Genomic DNA, 17,417 nt, shown 5'->3' on the forward strand with positions numbered 1-17,417 from the left:
TAGGGTTGGTGTCATAAGGATGGAGCGAGGGGACTGGGACATGCTTTGTCCCGAGGTGTGACCAGAGGAAGGTCCTTGATCACTGCTGTTTGAAGTGTCCGCTATCTCATTACACCTTGGTACCCACTGCTGCCAGTGGTGGCACTCTAACAAGTAGACTTTGGGCACCTTGGATCTAGGGAGACACTCACCTCCTGGAGGCCCTGAGCCAAAGCCACCAAGCTCCAGAAACCTTGGTGATGTCGGTAAGCTTCAGATCTGGCTGTGTGCTGAAACTGGGCTGAACTGAGCAAAGAGAAAGGTTTCTTACCTCTTCTGATCTCCCCGTTCCACCTCTGGCTGCCCGTACACCTTGGGGCAACAGTCAGTCTGTGTTCTGAGGCAGGTGAACTCTGCGTTTCCTTCCGCGGTGTGGACTGCAGGAGTCAATGGTCGCCGGCAGAGCCGGGAGGTTGGGCTGGCAGCAGGGCTCAGCTCCCAGCACAGGAATGTCGCTGCATATCGCTGCTGTAAAACTCTGAGGATGTAATGATTGAAGCAACTCCCCACAGAACACAGCAGTATGGCATCCTTTAAGAAACCTGTGCATTATGGACTGCAAAATATTATAGGGCGAATGCATTCTTCCTAGACCCCTCACTTTCCGGAGTACAACCACAGGCTCTGTGTCCAGCCTGCCCCCCGTGTCTGTCTCTCTCCCCATCACAAGTGCCGGCTGCAATTCACTTTCACTTCTTTTGCAGAATTTGTTTTCCATTCTCTACTTGTTGCATGTTTCTTTTCTCCTATTTGAAGAGCTTTTCCCTGAAAATATGTTGGGCACTTTTTCAAGTTCAAGTGGAACTACAAGCCTGAAACACGAACCAAGACTCACATGATTTGCCTTTGTATTTTATTTAAAACAATAAGACATGATAAATAAAATATCCTTGCTTAGTACTACTTTACCAGCTAAAATACAGTCTGTCCTAGTGTTAGGAAAAATTGTAAGCTAAATTGGCATAAATGAGCTGCTGTACAGCTTCCAGAGAGTCTTGAAAAAAAATGTTTCTTTCCGTAAATGCAATCTCTTATTATAACTCCGAACGAAGGTTTCTACTCCTGAAAATGATTTGCTAGTCAAAGAAAGTGGGACATTCATTAATAAATGTAAATGTTGGTTTAGAAGATACTATATGAGTAGAGTTAGAGAAAATTATGCTCTATAGTAGTCTCAGCCAGTTTTTCTTTTTTTTCCCCAAGAATATTTTTACTGAGCACTGACTTTTTTTCAGGAGTTTTTATCTCAGAGTTAATTATAACATTACAATTACAGCATGGCTTTACTAAGGACAAGTCCTGCCTGACCAACCTAGTGGCTTTCTACAATCGAGTGACTGCATCAGTGGACATGGGAAGAGCAATGGCTATCATCTGGACTTCTGCAAGGCCTTTGACATGGTCCCCCACAGCATCCTTCTCTCTAAATTGGAGAGATATGGATTTGATGGGTGGACTGTTCGGTGGATAAGGAACTGACTGGATGGTCGCATCCAGAGGGTAGCGCTCAATGGCTCGATGTCCAGATGGAGGGGGGTGACAAGTGGTGTCCTCCAGGGATCTTTACTGGGACTGGTGATGTTTAATATCTTCATCAGTGATATAGACAGGGGGATCAAGTGCACCCTCAGCAAGTTTGCAGATGACACCAAGCTGAGTGGTGTGGTCGACATGCCAGAGGGATGGGCTGTCATCCAGAGGGATGAGCTAGAGAGGTGGGCCCGTGCAAACCTCAAGAAGTTCAACAAGGCCAAGTGCAAGGTCCTGCACTTGGGTCAGGACAATCCTTGTTATCAATACAGGCTGGGGGATGATGTGACAGAGAGAAGCCCCGCGGAAAAGGACTTGGGGGTACTGGTGGATGAAAAGCTGGACATGAGCCAACAATGTGTGCTTGCAGCCCAGAACATCAATTGCTTCCTGGGTTGCATCAGAAGAACCGTGGCCAGCAGTTTGAGAGAGGTGATTCTCCCCCTCTATTCTACTCTTGTGAGACCCCACCTGGAGTACTGTGTCCAGCTCTGGAACCCTCAGCACAAAAAGGACGTGGACCTGTTGGAGCAGGTCCAGAGGAGGGCCATGAAGATGATCAGAGGGCTGGAGCACCTCTGCTGTGAACACAGGCTGAGGGAGTTGTGGTTGTTCAGCCTGGAGAAGAGAAGGCTCCGGAGAGATCTTAGAGCCCCTTCCAGTACCTAAAGGGGGCCTACAAGAAAGCTGGGGAGGGGCTGTTTGCCAGGGCATGTAGCGATAGGACGAGGGACAATGGTTTTAAACTAGAGCAGGGCAGGTTTAGATTAGACATTAGGAAGAAGTTCTTTACCCTGAGGGTGGTGAGACACTGGCACAGGCTGCCCAGAGAGGTGGTGGAGGCCCCATCCCTGGAGACATTCAAGGCCAGGCTTGATGAGGCTCTGAGCAACCTGATCTAGTCAAAGATGTCCCTGCTTACTGCAGGGGGGTTGGACTAGATGGCCTTTAGAGGTGCCTTCCAACCCAACACATACTATGATTCTATGATCGGTCCCAAGTCAGTAATAATGTAGTCGCACTGCTCGCTGAGCGGACAGGAGAATGAATTGCAGCTTCAGTTCTTTCATAGCTGATTCATACAGCAGAAGAGAATGAATCTTTTATGTACAACTGCCTTCTGGTATTTTGAAAGAATACATATTTTGAAACAGCTGAGATTGCAGTTACTGCTCAGATACAAGTGAAAAACATTCTAGTTATGTGTTAATGTTTTATTCATGGCTGCATGTAATATTAATGCAAAATACCTCTACTTCTCAGTTAGAAATCCTATTATCGGTTTGTGATGTTTCAGCTATTTCAGATGCCAAGACGTGAGAGAATGTGTGATTCTAAGCAGTGAGTCAGCTGTTGTGTACATCTACAGCTAAGTAGTATTGCTGGAATAACACCTCATTTGAGGTTCTCCTAATTATTTTTGTGCAAAACCTATTCCCTTTCATGCCCACGGGAATTCAGGAGAGATGCTGACAACAACTACTGGGGAGAATTATTGTTGTTTGGAGTTAGACCTGCAGTGATTCTTTGTCTAGAGTGCAGTAAAAACCCAATGCGTATTAAATTTCAACATTGTCTTATTTTCCAGTAATTGATTGTAGTTGGAATTGTTCTTATCACACAAATTTTTCTATACATTCTCAGCAAGCATATAGCTTGCTTTATAGCTAGCTTATTACTGATTCTTAGTATTGATTTCAGCAATTTGAAATCATATCTTGAGTTACAAGTCAGTCTTGGTCAGATTCTTTTTCAAATTAAAAGAAAAAAATCTGTTTTACAAATGCAACTGTGAAAAAGCATAAATTTTCCCAGGCTTTCTAGATACTCTTTTTTTTTTTGCTCAACCTCAGGCTATGGAAATGCATTTTGTAGTGAGTAATTCTATTCCTTTACCACGAAAATGAATGTAAACTTTGTTACTAATATCAACAGAGGTGGAACCAAAAGTGTAGCAAAATACATATTACATCAGTAGTATAGTAGCATCTAATGGAGCAATTTCTATATACTTTAGTGAATAAAGGGTAGTATTTATCATTTAAATGCCCCTTCATCTGAAACGTAAAATGCAGTGCATTTCAAATTGACATTTAAAGGAGACTGTCGCTCCGGTCTTCCCTGTGCCAGTTAATATAAGACGGCTGGGACATCCTGAGGTCAGAGGGAGCCCCCTGGTAGCTAAGCCACACTGAAGTCACCGCCCTGCCACCTGCTCCAAGCACAGGAAAGCATCCCTGAAAAAATCAGAGAGAGCCGTCACCAGGTCTAAGCAGCAGCAACATGGAAATGAGGATGAGCCATTGACTATCTTGGTTGTTAGGTTATATTGCAAGGGTTTTATGTTTTGTAACGGCAAAACCAAGCCCAGTCCTACTTCCTAAATGGTGGCTTGTCCACCGATAAGAGCCTTGGAAAAGCACAGTCACTTGCTGGTATATGTAAGGCTACCTCCAGTCCAAGCCGCCTGTCCCATCCAGACAGGGGGCAATCTCTGCACTGTGTTTGCATCCCTTCTGCAGTCGTCCTGTGACAGTGCGACTCCCTGGACATCAGAAATGAAGGAAAGCCCATGTCAAACCTTCTTGCAACAAAGCCAGATGGGAAGTCCCTCTGCCTTTGGCTAGCTGGCTTGCTCCCTTGTCCTCGCGCTTCTCCCTCTCGGCAAACCTGCCGCCCTAGCGTGCACCCAGGAGAGGGACCTTTCTCAGTGGAAGTAGCTTAACCACAGGGTTTTTTTCACATTTTCACCTGTGTCTGGCAAGCATTAGTAGTGACGGGCTTGATTTTGGACACTGTGAACAGAAACTTCCTCTCAGGGTGTAGTTTCAGCCCAGATTGAATTACAAATGACAAAGTTTCTAGGTGGCTGGATAAAACCCACCCTGAACTATGGTGCGTCAGCGCCAGAGGTGCTCAGACACAGCCTGGCCCAGGCTCTCACCCCTACAGCATCCAGCTAGCAGCTAGAAAATATGTTCTTCCCTGTTACTATTTTCCTTTTTCATTTGGTGGAGATTTCTGTAAGAAAACATCACGACTAATGGATTCATAAGTTAAGACTTTGCTTGTTTGGTTCGTTGGTTTTGAGAATTCAGTGAGACTGTGTTAAAGGTGAGCTGTTGTTCAGTCACAGAAACCCGTCTTCAGGATATTTCAGGCAAATGAGAGTATTTGTTGTATATTTTAGGGAGAAGCGCTCTGGTGTAGGATAATAAAAGAGTGGAAACACCTTCCTTCTACCTGGAATAGGTGCTTTCCTATTGTTTACTATTCATAAGATGCCATTAAACCTCAAAATGTGCAAATTGAGTATGCTGCAGCAGCAGCGTCCCCTGCGACTTCGCCAGCAATGCAATTCCCCCGAACCCTGCTGGCGGGGGAGGCCCTGGCGGGGGTCGGGGGAGGAGGGAAGCTGGCGGCTGCCGGGACCAGGGCCCCATTTCCTTCCTGGCCCGGGGACCCATTCCAGCCATTCCACGACACTACGCTGCGCTGCAGGTAGCGCAGGGCAAATAACTCTGGGCTCTGAGCGAGAAAGCAAATATAAAAATGACCATGAAAATTGCCCAACCGGTTAAAACTGGTTCCAGCCAGGAGCTGAAGTCCTACCTTGAAATACTTAAATCCCATTTGGACGGCATAGATTTACATTCCAGATGAAGAATTAATGGCTTTCACAAAATATCCTCAGCAAAGATGCCCCGGCATACCAACCTCTGTGTTTTTGGTAGATGGAATTTGTAATTCCTCCAGGAGCTGCATTCTTCTAAGTGTTACTTCTATTTTTGGATTGACTACTTGCTTTATTTAGAAAAAAAAACCAACCTGTGCCCTTGTCAAACCGTAGAGACTATATGAGTCATCTATACAATAACACTGAAATATCCTTCTCTGTTATGGTGCAGTTCATCATCATCACAAAGGGATCTATGGAAAACAAACATAGCTGACAGAGTCTGCTCTTAAGCTTCCTGTATTTAATCCTTGTGCATGTTTAGCCAGCTGAAGAGTGTATTGTTGAAAAACGGATTGTTATTAAAAGTGTTGGGTGTTGCAGTAGCTCCAAAGTCTCGTTTTCTTGCTAATCAAAATGAATGCCATTCCTCTGACAATTTTCGGCTGCCTATCTATAGTCACCTGCCTGCATAATAGTTGTGTGAATGCTAATGACTATCCGGAAACTTGCATGAATAAAATTTTTTTAAGGCTGCCTCGTAGGCAGCAGTGCTTGCTCATTTAAATGCATTAAAACACTTCCTTCACAAAACATCACCAATGGGCTCTAGCCTCAGACAAAGCAGAATATAGAAATTTATGATACAGAAACACAGTGAAGCAAGATATCACCAGCTTCTTGTAGCCTGCATTTCTGCGTAGCTAGATAGCTTATCAGCAGCCTTTCCCAAGTGGGAATCATTTACTTCCCAATTTTCCCCATTACCTTTTTATTGTTTATCTAGTTTGGATTGTCGACAAAATATTTTGGATCACCTGGTTTCTTGTGGAAATCTCTATAGTTACACGTGTTTTTAAAAACTGTTACGAATTGTTAACAATAGTTGCATTTTTAAGATAATCTGTGGATCCAGTTCCTGGTGAAAGGCAGTAGGAGTGGAGCGCCCAGTTCCTTCAGGCGTTTAAGGTCTGCAAAACCCACACATAAGGAAAACTCTCTGACAAGCTGCTCCTTGCTCTAAGGAGCTCTCCTCTCCTCCCTGATCCCTCTTGTGTGAGCGGGCAGCAGGTGATTATCATCTCCGCTCACAGGCACCATTTGCTAGGTTAAACAAGCTTGTCTTTTCTTCTCTCTCCTTGTAAAATTGGCATTTCTTCCCCTGATTGTCCTCACAGCCCCTCGCTGCACCAGTTACACCTGGAGCACGGGGGGGAAGACCTGTGCCTGGTATTCCTGGGGAGCTCTCACCCATCCCACCACCCTTCCCTGCTAGAAATCTGGACTGACATGCTCTACTGTCACGCTTGCTTCCGATATATTCAGGCTGCCTCTTTTCTCCCCAGTTCCAAGCAAGCCCTTGGCCACAGGTCTGTGACGTTCGCAGAAACAAGCTCAGACACCCGGTCTAGCGCGTAGCCTGACATGTGGCTCTCTTGGTCTTCCCATCAAAGTTGTTCCGCAGCCCTGAGGGATTTGATGTTCATAAAGAGAGAGAAGAACTCCTTCCTGGTGGTTCTGGCTCATCCCAGAAACTTCAGGGCTACATTCTGGGCTTCAACGCAGTGTGTCTATGGGACTTTACTACAGAATATTTGAGTGTATAAAGCATTGAGGTGTTTCAAGATGCAGCAGCAACTGAAAGGAGTTTAGGCAGGAGGTACATGCCAGACTTAGGCAGCCTGGTTGACTTTGAGTTTGAACTTTTCTTGTGTATCTTTGCTATACACCCTGACAAGCCTATATAGGAATTAGTAATTCCTGCACTACGGGAATACTTCCTGTGTTGCACCACGGGCTGATTAATTGAGGGTTTAAAAGAAATGCTGAATAACATCCAGATCTTCGAGTATATTTAGGTGCTCTGTTCCCATAGGCAAATAGAAGACAGACTGACAGTATGACAGGAGACAGGGTAATGGTATGACATTATGCAATTAAGGCTGTAAGAAAATGCATATGCATGTGGGAGGATGAGTTAAGGTTGCCCAGGCAATCTTATTTCTGGCATTTCCTATGTTTTCTGCATTTGACTTTGCAACCTACACGTTCACTCATCATAACTTTCCGCTGTAGTATGTAGGCATGACTTGAATTTACATCCTTCTTGCTAAAGAAGTTGTATTCGGAATGTAAAGCTTTCAGTATCTTTCCACTTCAGAACAAAGTCAGCTCAAGCCATGTTCGGTGAGGGCTTGTGCCATCCTTGTGACCCCCCTGAGCAAGGCAGGACACGTGCACCTGGGGCATCCCACCAGCAGAGCTGTGGAGCTGGTCGCTGACCTCCCCCAGAGATGACAGCAAAAATCCGGAGAGGTAGTAACCAAAACGCTGCCTTCCCTGGCTGTAGTTTCAGGGATGTGACTTCCGTGCGATGACTCCATGAAATTAAAGGATCTGCAGAGGTTAGACTCGCAGATGGTACATGCAGAAAGCTCTTCATTTCCTTAGCGAAGGAGAGAAGCTGTACCAGCCCCAGTGCTCCCCTGCCCATGTGAGCATCGCCCTACGGTTTGCCTGGCACAGCAGGACTTGTCAGGGACCTTTCCTAATGTAACCCGGGCGTTAGGAACCCCAACACACTAACTCTGTTGTAACACAAGGTGAGATTTAGAAAGGCTGGCAGTGGCACTTCAATGCCACAGTTTTTAGAGGGCTTAATGCAGCTCCTGAAGCATTCCTAAAATGGGAAACAAAAATTCTGCTAAGCTCTCTCGTATACATTTTTGAATGAAGAATTAGCGCTTGTATTAATCCAAAAGGTTCCGTCATCGGGGCTTCCCACCACCACCCCTTTTCGTATCAAACTGGCATTCTGCGTGCAGAACAACTGCTCGTACTGTGGGGGCACAAACCAGCGCAAGAAAATACTGGTAGCAGATGGGCAGCCCTGAAAGGAAAAGAAAACCTTGAGCTTTTCACTCCTTGGATTAGAGTTTGGGAGTGTTCCTTAGGAGGAAACCGGGGGGAAAAAAACCACAAGCTTAAGAGAAGATAAAATCTGATTAAAATGCAGACTAATATAATTGCAGAACATTACTCAGGCTTTCTTGTGGAGAGAGAAAAACGTCTGCTGTTGTGCTGCTATAGAAACCACGTAGGGTCTGTGGGTAGGTGAGGGTGCATGGAGCGTGTCCCTCCCTCCCCCTTTCTGGAATGAAGATCCGATCTTACTCCCTAAGCTTGGCCTTCGCTGGCCAGGAGATCCCTCCCAGCACAGAGAGAAGTTGTTTTCCTGTTTATGTAGTTTATTTTAATGTCTCTGTTCCCTCCCTCTTTTGTTTTGCTCTTGGAAGGTGATGCAGGCCTTGTCAGAGGGGATAAATTCTGGTCTTCTAGGGTTTTTCACAGGTTTTGGTCAACTTGGCTGCATATGTTGGGAGCATGGGACGTATGGACTGTGCTGTGAACAGAGAGCTTTCTTGTATTTACTTCTATAAAGCCAAAGAGAGAATTCACAGTGCTTTGGAAAGTAAACACTTACCTGGAATGAGCAGACGTTGTCCGTGTTCCTGAACACCGTGTCCATGCCACTTGTTTCTCTGAAGACCCGTGTTAGAAGTTAATTACCAAAGCACTTGATAACAAAGTAAGGTTAATTCCCTGGCTGTCGATGGAAGCGTCTTTACGGAAGGTGCAAACTTACCCTCTGAGCAGTGGCACAAAATAAACTATGGACATGAGCCCCTGGAGTGTGGAAGTGTGTATTTGCACCAGCCCCAACCGACGACCCTCCGGGCTAAGACCTTGTCTCTGAGAGCAGTCACTTCTGCGTAATTGAGAGGAAGACATAAGAAATTTTGTGTTAAAAAGATGGACGGTTGAGAAAGCTTGTCCACACTGTGTTAGAGCTCTTTCTGGTCCGTAATACTTAAGAGACTGGTGCAAAATTTGAGGAGATTAATTTACTGCTGCTTATGAATTCTATGCTGGCACCAAGGACTATAAAAATGCATTTTTCTCATAATTTACAAATGCACACTTCTTTGTGCAGCGATAATTGTAATTTTTGTCCCCGTGCCTTCCTGCAACAGTTGACTCCGTGGCTCAATCACATATTTTATAAGAACATATTTTGTGTCTCAGTTTTTCCAGAAGTTCCACCTTTCAGTCTGGCTGATTGTTTAGCTTTTGGTGTTCTGAGACAGAGGGAGAATACCCCATCCTCCAGCTATTTTAGCGCTTTCATCCAGTCTCTAATTAATCATCCCTTTTATAGAACTGGTTTATTGACGTGTCGTCTCGTTTGCGTCCCCCTTTCCCATTTCCCCTTTTCTACCATACCCCTTTACGCGTTGGGGACACCACTGCTGCAGGCGTTGCTGGATGTGAAGCCTAAATATTTACAGAATGGTGTTAGAATATTCTTTGTAGGCCTCCAGAAGGGATCTCTTGGTCATCCGACCTCATTGCTACTGCAGCCAACCGCACCGCGTAAGCCCTTCTACAAAGTCCTCCAGCTCCATTTAAAAGAAGTCATGCTTGATCTTGCTCCTGCCACTCTTCTTCCAGTGTTTTGCTACTCCGACTGCAGTGCGGAGCTTACACCCACTTGTTCTCATGCTGATGTTGGCCCTTAGTTTCAAGTTTCCCACTCCCCCATTTCCCAAGCTCCACTTTCTTTGTTTTGCCAAACTGAATACACCAAGTGTTTTTATCCTCCTCTGAAATGGGCTGTCTTCCGTCCCCGATCATCACAGTGGGTTTTGTCCATGCTTGTTCCACTTTGGTTTACTCTTGACTGGCCACCAGAATCACACGCTTTACTGCAGATCCTCTCTGAAATGACTTATTTGACATTGCTGGGTTTACGTTTCCCTTTTTACATAACTCCTACTCATCTTGTGATTAACTAGTCTTTCTTTTCCAAGTGCTGATCTCATAGTCAATGGAAGAAGTTTTTGTGATTAATCTCTGCATGTCATTAGTATTCTCAAATTTAATTATATTTTCATTCATCCAGTTCTAAGAGGCGTGCAGTTTCCCCAGTATACTATTCCCACCCTTGTTTGAACTGGTGATGTCTCCCAGTTCTGCAAACAGCAGATTTCATTAGCATGCTCGTGTTCTCGATGACACCACTATAATGAAAATATGATGGACAACAGGAGCCTTGATGAATCCCACAGAGCAGCTTTCCTTCAGCCTGACGCTTCCCATACAAACCACCCCTCAGTCGTTGTCTCCTCATCCCCACATTCTTCTGCTTAAATAGCCATTTCCCACTTGGACAGTAGCAGGTATTATTGACCCCAACGAGACTCCGTCTACCACATTTCCTTTCTTTAAGGGAAAGGGAAACAAAGTTGTATCAGGGCAAGATATCGCGCTGAAGCAACATCTCATGTAATTGCATATGTCATACCTTTAGTTCTTTCCTTCAAAATTTGTCCAAATTATTGTAAATTATTTCTCTCCCTTTTTTTAATGCAGGTATTCTAAAATGATTTGAGGGCTACAGTCAAACTTCTTGCTCCTTCCACCCTCATTTTCACACGCTTGGCCTGCCTGCACTCTGGACGAGATCGTTTGTTTTTCCCCACCGCAGTAATTACCCGCAAGTTTCTTCCCGTTACTCATCTTCTTCCTGCTCCCATCTTTCACATAATCACCTTTGTTAAAAATGGAAGCAAAATGCTTATCAGTTTTGGAAATATTGCCGGACTTCCTTCAATCTCTGTGTCTTTCTCACTGCGTGATAGCCCCGTTTCTTTTTCCCCGGTTGAAGTAACTGCTTCTAGCTGCCATTATTTATCTTCTGTATTTCCTCATCTTGAAGACACAACTTTCTCAGGAGAGTGACCCTCCTCACTGTTACCTGTAGGTTTTCTATTCCCAGTGACCTCAGTTACCAAGCTGCAGGGAGATCTTCTGTGAAACCCTTCCCCTTTGCTTAAGGTACAACGTCCAGATCGCTTCTGCTGCTCTGGCATAAAGAAATCCAGCCTTTCCTTTGAATTCAAGTCCTTGAGTCCTTCAGCCCTGTTGATTTTGTTTTTGTCTAATTAGGTCTCTTACTCTCTCCCCTTTTGACTTAGAATGCCTTTTTATTAACCTATGCTTTGCCCATCTATTTATTTTAAACTGCCCAGCCCCAGCACTCACCTTTATACCTGGGAAAGCAGCAGCTACTGCCGGGGCAGCAATTTGTTTCATTATATTCCAGGGATCTTCTTTCCATATGCAAACACAGTTTTGCAGCTTACAGAAAGCTCTGCACGAACACTGTGTTTGCCACGGTGTTGATCGTCTTTGGCCAATGTCGCCATCAGGCTCCCAGTTCTACCCCCGGGTCTCTTTTAACACTTTCCCTGCTGTGGTTTTGAGCCAAACACTTTGTGTCTATCCCTTCTTTGTGCATAATTAGCATTCGGTGTTATCCTGTGGCCTTTACTATGAGGTCTGGTTTTCCTGAATACAGGAGAGTGGTTTTATCCTGCTCTGTGGCCTCTCTCCTTCCAAGCTCTGTTTCACGCATAGGCAGGTTTTGTTCCTTCATTCTGCTTGCTTACGCCGGGGTTTGGAGTGCTTTACGTTGCCCACTCCCTGCTCCCGGGCTGGGACAATCCTCCTGGTGTGGTTTCAGCTGGGATGTGGTCGACTTTTTTGCCAGCAGCTGGTGTTGTGCCGTGTTTTGGGTTTGGGATGGGAACGCTGTTGGTAGCTCACTGATGGTTTTGGTTGTTGCTGAGCAGTCAAGGCCTTTTCTGCTCCTCACACCGCCCCACCAGCCAGTGGGCTGGGGGTGCACAAGAAGTTGGGAGGGGACACAGCTGGGACAGCTGACCCCAACTGACCACAGGGATATTCCATGCCACGTGACATCATGCTTGGCATGTAAAGCTGGGGGAAGAAAAAGGAAGAGGGGAACGTTTGGAGTCAAGCCACGAGTTTTTCGTCACTTTTATGATTCTCTCCTCCATCCCAACCGGGGGGAGTGAGCGAGCAGCTGTGTGGTCCTAGCTGCTGGCTGGACTTAAACCACGACACCTCCATTTGTATTTCCTCTTCCTCACCATCACCTTCTGTTGTTTCTTTAACCATTGTCATAGCCGCCTTCTACGCAATTGTTTTGCCCATTTCTGTGTATACAACCGAGCAGAGAGGGCACAGACCTCTCCCAGCCTCCCCCCTTGGTTCCAGTTCTTTCCTCTGTGCAGTTCTGATTTCAGCCTGGCTTTCTGAAGGGGAGGGGAGGGGGATGATCTCAGAGGTCCCTTCCAATCACTAAGATTCTGTGTGATTCTGTGAAAGAGGAAGAGGGAAGGGGGAAGGGAAGGAAAGGGAAGGGAAAAGGGAAGGGAAAGGGAAGGGAAAGGGAAGGGAAGGGAAAGGGAAGGACGGAGGGGAGGGGAGGGAAAGGGGAAAGGAAGGGAAGGGAAGGGGAAAGGGGGAAAGGAGAGGGGAAGAGGGAAGGGAAGGGCGAAGGGAAAGAGGAAGGGAGAAGGGAGGGGAAGGGGGAAGAGCGACGGGGAGGCTCAGCTTGCCGCGTTTGCGGGCCGCAGGTGCCCACAGCCCAGCCCCCCCCGCGCTGTGCCCGTCGGGGCGTGTCCGGGGCGTGTCCGGGGCGTGTCCTGGCGCGCGGAGCGGCGGGGGCGGGGCTCGGGGCGGGGGCGGGGGCCACAAAAGCGTCGTGCGGCGGCGCCGGCAGCAGCGGGCGGTGTCGGCGGGCGGCGGAGCGGCGGCGATGCGCCTGCGGCAGCCCAGCATGTGCACCATCGCCGAGGCCGCGCCCGGCGGGGAGGGCGGCCCTGCCGCCCCCCTCCGCGCCCGCCTCGTCAAGATCGCCGTGGTGGGGGGCAGCGGCGTGGGCAAGACCGGTGAGGAGGGGGGCAAGGGGGCTGGGGGGGGCGGGACGGACGGGGGGCAACGTGCGGAGCGCGGCTAACGGTTGCCTGTGTGTGTTTGCCCGCAGCGCTGGTGGTGCGGTTCCTCACCCGGCGGTTCATCGGCGACTACGAGAGGAACGCAGGTAGGGGAGCGGCGCCGCCGCTTTGCTCCCGCCGGGATTGGGGATCGGGCCCTTCGGGGCTGTGGGGAGGCGGGGGGGGGTGGGGGGTTACCAGGAGGGGAGACCGGAGGCGGGGAGACCCCCGACCCCGGGGGGAGCGCAAGCGCTGGAAGTCGGCGTGTAAAGCCCAGAGTTCAGCCAAGTCCCAAGCGAAAAAGGGGGGAAAAAAAATACTTTAAACTGGGGCTGTAGGCTCCTCCAAAGGGTTGTGTTTTGGTTTTTTTGTTGTGTTTTTTTTTTTTTTTTTACCAACCCGAAGCGCCGAGGTGCTGCGGGCTGGCAGCTCCCCTAAACCCCGCTCCCTTGCGCATCCCGCTCCCGGCGAACGCACCGTCCGCGGCCACGGCTTCGCCAGCGGCGGGTGTGTGCGCTGCACCGCCCTCTGCTCCGGCAGAACGGACCTCGTATGGTGAGGACATCCCTCCTTGAAGAAGTCTTTTAGCTAAAACAAGGAAACATTCCATAATCTTAACATTATCCTGTTATCCTTGGCAAGCTGAATGCCAGCAGCTAAATTCAGTGCCAGCTTAATGGGGAGAGTGAAGAGGTGATGTTATGTACTTGCTTGAGTGTAGTACAGTGGGAAGTCTAAACTCCTGGCAATGTAAAATATACAGCATTTGGTTGAAGAAGTGACTTGAAAAAGCCAAAGAAATTAAAAAAAAACCAAAACCAACCAAACAAACCCAAAACACCAAACCCAAACAACACAACAAATAGGTCAGGCAGCAGAAAGCTCTTCAGAAAAATGGTTTGTTGAAGTGGAGAAATGCTGAATGACAAGAAAATTGCCTTGCTGTAATAGCTGGTTATTTTGCACACTTACCTTTGTCATCTAAGTTAAGACAGTCTTTAAGCAGTGATTAAGTCCCAAGTTGCACAATATTAAATGCCATGCTCCAAAACACGTAAATGCAAGATTAAATCCCAGGCTTCTAGCAAAGTCATAAATTTACATATTGTTACGCACAAAAAAACCCTTACAACACTGGTCCCTCACCTTATAAATGGTGATACAGCTCTTTTTTATTTTTTTTGTACAACTAATGCACAGCAAAAGCGTCATTTGTCTGTTTGTGGAGTGGTGGCTGCTCTTGTGAACCTGTTGGTGTTCTTGTCAGGTAATCTCTACAGCAGGCACATCCAGATAGATGGGGAGATGCTGGCTATTCAAGTGCAAGACACTCCAGGCGTTCAGGTGAGCCAGATGCAGCCACGCAGTTCTCCAAAGCAACTCTAAATCTCTGTGTGTGTGTCTGTCCCTTCGTGCACAGCATCTTGTTACGGTCCCTTTCAGAGGCTGGTGCTCTGTGTGGGAGAGGTTGTAACTTTTGTTATCACCGGTGAAGCCAGGTGCGTTACGTGCCTGTAATACGCTGGTAGTAAAAGAAAACAAATCACTATTTTGATGAATCATTTATACATTGGAGGCCCGTTACTCTTGCATGGCTGAATTACTTCAGTGCCTTGTTTCTGTATACTGGGAACACTTGCACAGAGTTGTTTCTGGTTTTGTGTCTAATAAGGTACATGTGGAAGAAAACATTATGACCACACGAGCCCAACAAGCTTCATGACTGTGTGTGCTGGAGAGCAAAGCCTGCTGTACTGTGCCTGTGCTCATTAGTGTGTCACAAGTTCAAGTTTTGAATGTATAGACCTGAGTAATGCTGGATTGTTGCCTTTTTGAACTGGGCAACACTCCAGGTCTAAATGTTTCCAGCTCATATCTTTGCTTCCCCAGACTTACTGTCTAGCCAGTTAATTTCCCATTCTGTAGAACTACAAAGTCTTTCTCTGCATGCAGAACTACTCAGGTCAATTTTCCATTTGAGTATAGCAAACTCCAGTGTTAAATTCCAGCTTTTCACAGCTGAATCAACATGCGTTTATTCGCCATGCTCAGATTAAGTTTGCACTCGCAATGTGAAATGCAAATATATATCTGTGTCTGAAGCTGTAAAATGCTATTTGGCTTTATAGGCTCTTAAAGACAGGTTTCTTTAATCTTTCACGACTTCAGCTATCTAATTTGAGACCTCTCATTTTTCAGATCCATGAACACAGCCTGGACTGTAATGAGCAGCTGAACAGATGCATTCGCTGGGCAGACGCCCTGGTGATTGTCTTCTCCATCACAGACTATAAGAGCTATGAACTACTCAGTCACCTTTACCATCACGTTCGACAGCTGCATCCAGGAAATGCGGTCCCCGTCGTCATCATAGCAAACAAAGCTGATCTCTTGCACATCAAAGAGGTGGAGCCTCAGCACGGACTTCAGCTGGCCAACATGCTGGGCTGTACGTTCTACGAAGTATCTGTCAGTGAAAACTACAATGATGTCTTCAATGCCTTCCATCTCCTCTGTAAAGAAGTCAGTAAACAGCAAGCGACCAGCACCCCCGAGAGGAGGAGAACCTCCCTCATTCCACGGCCAAAATCGCCCAACATGCAGGACCTGAAGAGGAGGTTTAAGCAAGCTTTGTCTGCCAAAGTGAGGACCGTCACTTCTGTTTGACAGCGGAGCTGTTCGGTTTTCCCAATGTTTAGCCTGAGACTGAACCCTGGGGCGTTTAGCACTGGCACGTGTAGAGTCGGAGGCATTGTGGAAAGAAGGATGGTTCAGGTAGCCTTTGCGTGGCTGTGGGAACAAGCAGTTGCTTAAAAAAGGAACAGTGGCAGATTGGAAAAGGGGGGGGGGAACCCCCAAACTCTTGAAATGGTTCTAGGATGTGACTTGTAGAACTAGTATTTTCGTTTGGAAAAGGAACTTTCTGGTAAATGAAACCAAGCCTTCAGTTTGCCTTTTCTCCAATGGGACAAATTTGACTTTATGTTTGTGCAGAAGCAACTTTTTAGCTGTAACTCTCAACTCGTACTTGAGCAGGGAAGCACCCTGACCTGCAGTTCACTGTTCAGAAGTAACCACTTGAGTCTTGTTTTCACTTGGATGAAGGACAGCGTGATGTTATCTGTTTAATTTTATTGCACAGTAGAACTGTTCACTTCCCCATGTATTTCAAAACAAATAAGCAAACACGAAATCATTCTGTAAAAATAAGTGTAAAATAAGTGGACACGATTGGGTATCAAGACTGTAAACAATGATCCTTTTTTTTTTTTACTAGCCATGTTCTTTCTGACAACTTGACCAGACTCCTTGTATGCAAAACTATTGTCCACAGGGTGTAAATGTATCTAATTACAAATAACTTGTGGGGGTTTTTTTACTGTCTGAAAAAAAAAAAAGTACTGTCCAGATTAAATGATCCAACATGGAGCTTCTGAGGAACGAGCGTGGAGTTGGAGCGATAGTCCGCGATAGCTGCTGGTGTAAGAGGCTTCTCTGTGTGATGGGCACAGGAGGAACGTGGCTGTCATTCAGCCGGGTGTGAAACACAGCTGGCTCCAGGCAATGGAGCTGGTGGCTTGTTCTGAGCTGAGCCAGTCCCTGGTCATCCTCAAACATGTGTGGCAGACTTCTATAAAACTTTTTTTTTTATTACATTGAGCCAATGGAGTTCACAGGCTAAAGGCCTTATACACATGCACTTTAAAAAGCCAGTTGTGCTTTTGTTTAAACTGTAACTTATTTATTTTGTGTACAGTTACTCCTCGTGGGGAGTGGACTTTTCATTCTTACTGCCTGGTTGGACATTAAATTTTTAAATTGCATGTTTGCTTGTGTGCTCTTTGTGGGTGAGAAACAATGGGCAATAACCCGTGAAAGGTTGAGACAAAGTAAGAGTTTTCTCAGGGCAGTTAACGTACACCGCAGAAAGAGTCCAAAAGCCTTTCCTGCCTCTACTCTTGGTTTATTAGCATAAACCACGGGAGGGGGGAAGGTCTCACAACTGCTTTACAACTTCCTTCTAAGAAAGCCTTTTAGAAGAGGAACTGAATAAGGCAGAGACCTTTCAAATTAAAATGGGATTCTTTATCTCCCCTTGTCAAAAAAACTCCAGTAAGAAAAGAATGATGTAAGATGGGTCAAAATCTGGAAGAAGGCCGAGTCTTTTAAGTGACTTCTTGTTTCTTCTTAAAAAAGCACCAAACCCAACACCGAAACAGCTTTATATATTGAGTCACATGACAATGAAAAACTCAATCAAATTTCTACAAGGCTCCAGCCATTTTATTCATTGCTTAAAGCAGCTT

The 17,417-nt window shown here is 46.4% G+C and overlaps 1 protein-coding gene across 1 annotated transcript; it reads left to right on the forward strand.

Annotated features, from left to right (window-relative positions):
* The first annotated feature begins 12,879 nt into the window (after window positions 1–12,879).
* RASL11B (RAS like family 11 member B) lies at window positions 12,880–16,934 on the forward strand. Its single transcript, XM_074588056.1, has 4 exons — window positions 12,880–13,065; window positions 13,161–13,217; window positions 14,378–14,454; window positions 15,310–16,934. Exons 1-4 carry the CDS (start codon window positions 12,933–12,935, stop codon window positions 15,775–15,777), a joined length of 735 nt encoding a protein of 244 aa, XP_074444157.1. The 5' UTR covers window positions 12,880–12,932; the 3' UTR covers window positions 15,778–16,934.
* Window positions 16,935–17,417: the final 483 nt, after the last annotated feature.

This window comes from Larus michahellis, chromosome 5 (genome assembly GCF_964199755.1).
Source record: "Larus michahellis chromosome 5, bLarMic1.1, whole genome shotgun sequence".
In the NCBI taxonomy this organism is placed as follows: domain Eukaryota; kingdom Metazoa; phylum Chordata; class Aves; order Charadriiformes; family Laridae; genus Larus; species Larus michahellis.

Bases quoted from the DNA above. Each gene is read 5' to 3' on its own strand.
- RASL11B (XM_074588056.1), top strand. From the start codon at position 12,933: ATGCGCCTGCGGCAGCCCAGCATGTGCACCATCGCCGAGGCCGCGCCC. The intron at 13,218-14,377 runs GTAGGGGAGCGG...TGTTCTTGTCAG, and splicing joins CGACTACGAGAGGAACGCAG to GTAATCTCTACAGCAGGCAC. The intron at 14,455-15,309 runs GTGAGCCAGATG...CTCATTTTTCAG, and splicing joins AAGACACTCCAGGCGTTCAG to ATCCATGAACACAGCCTGGA.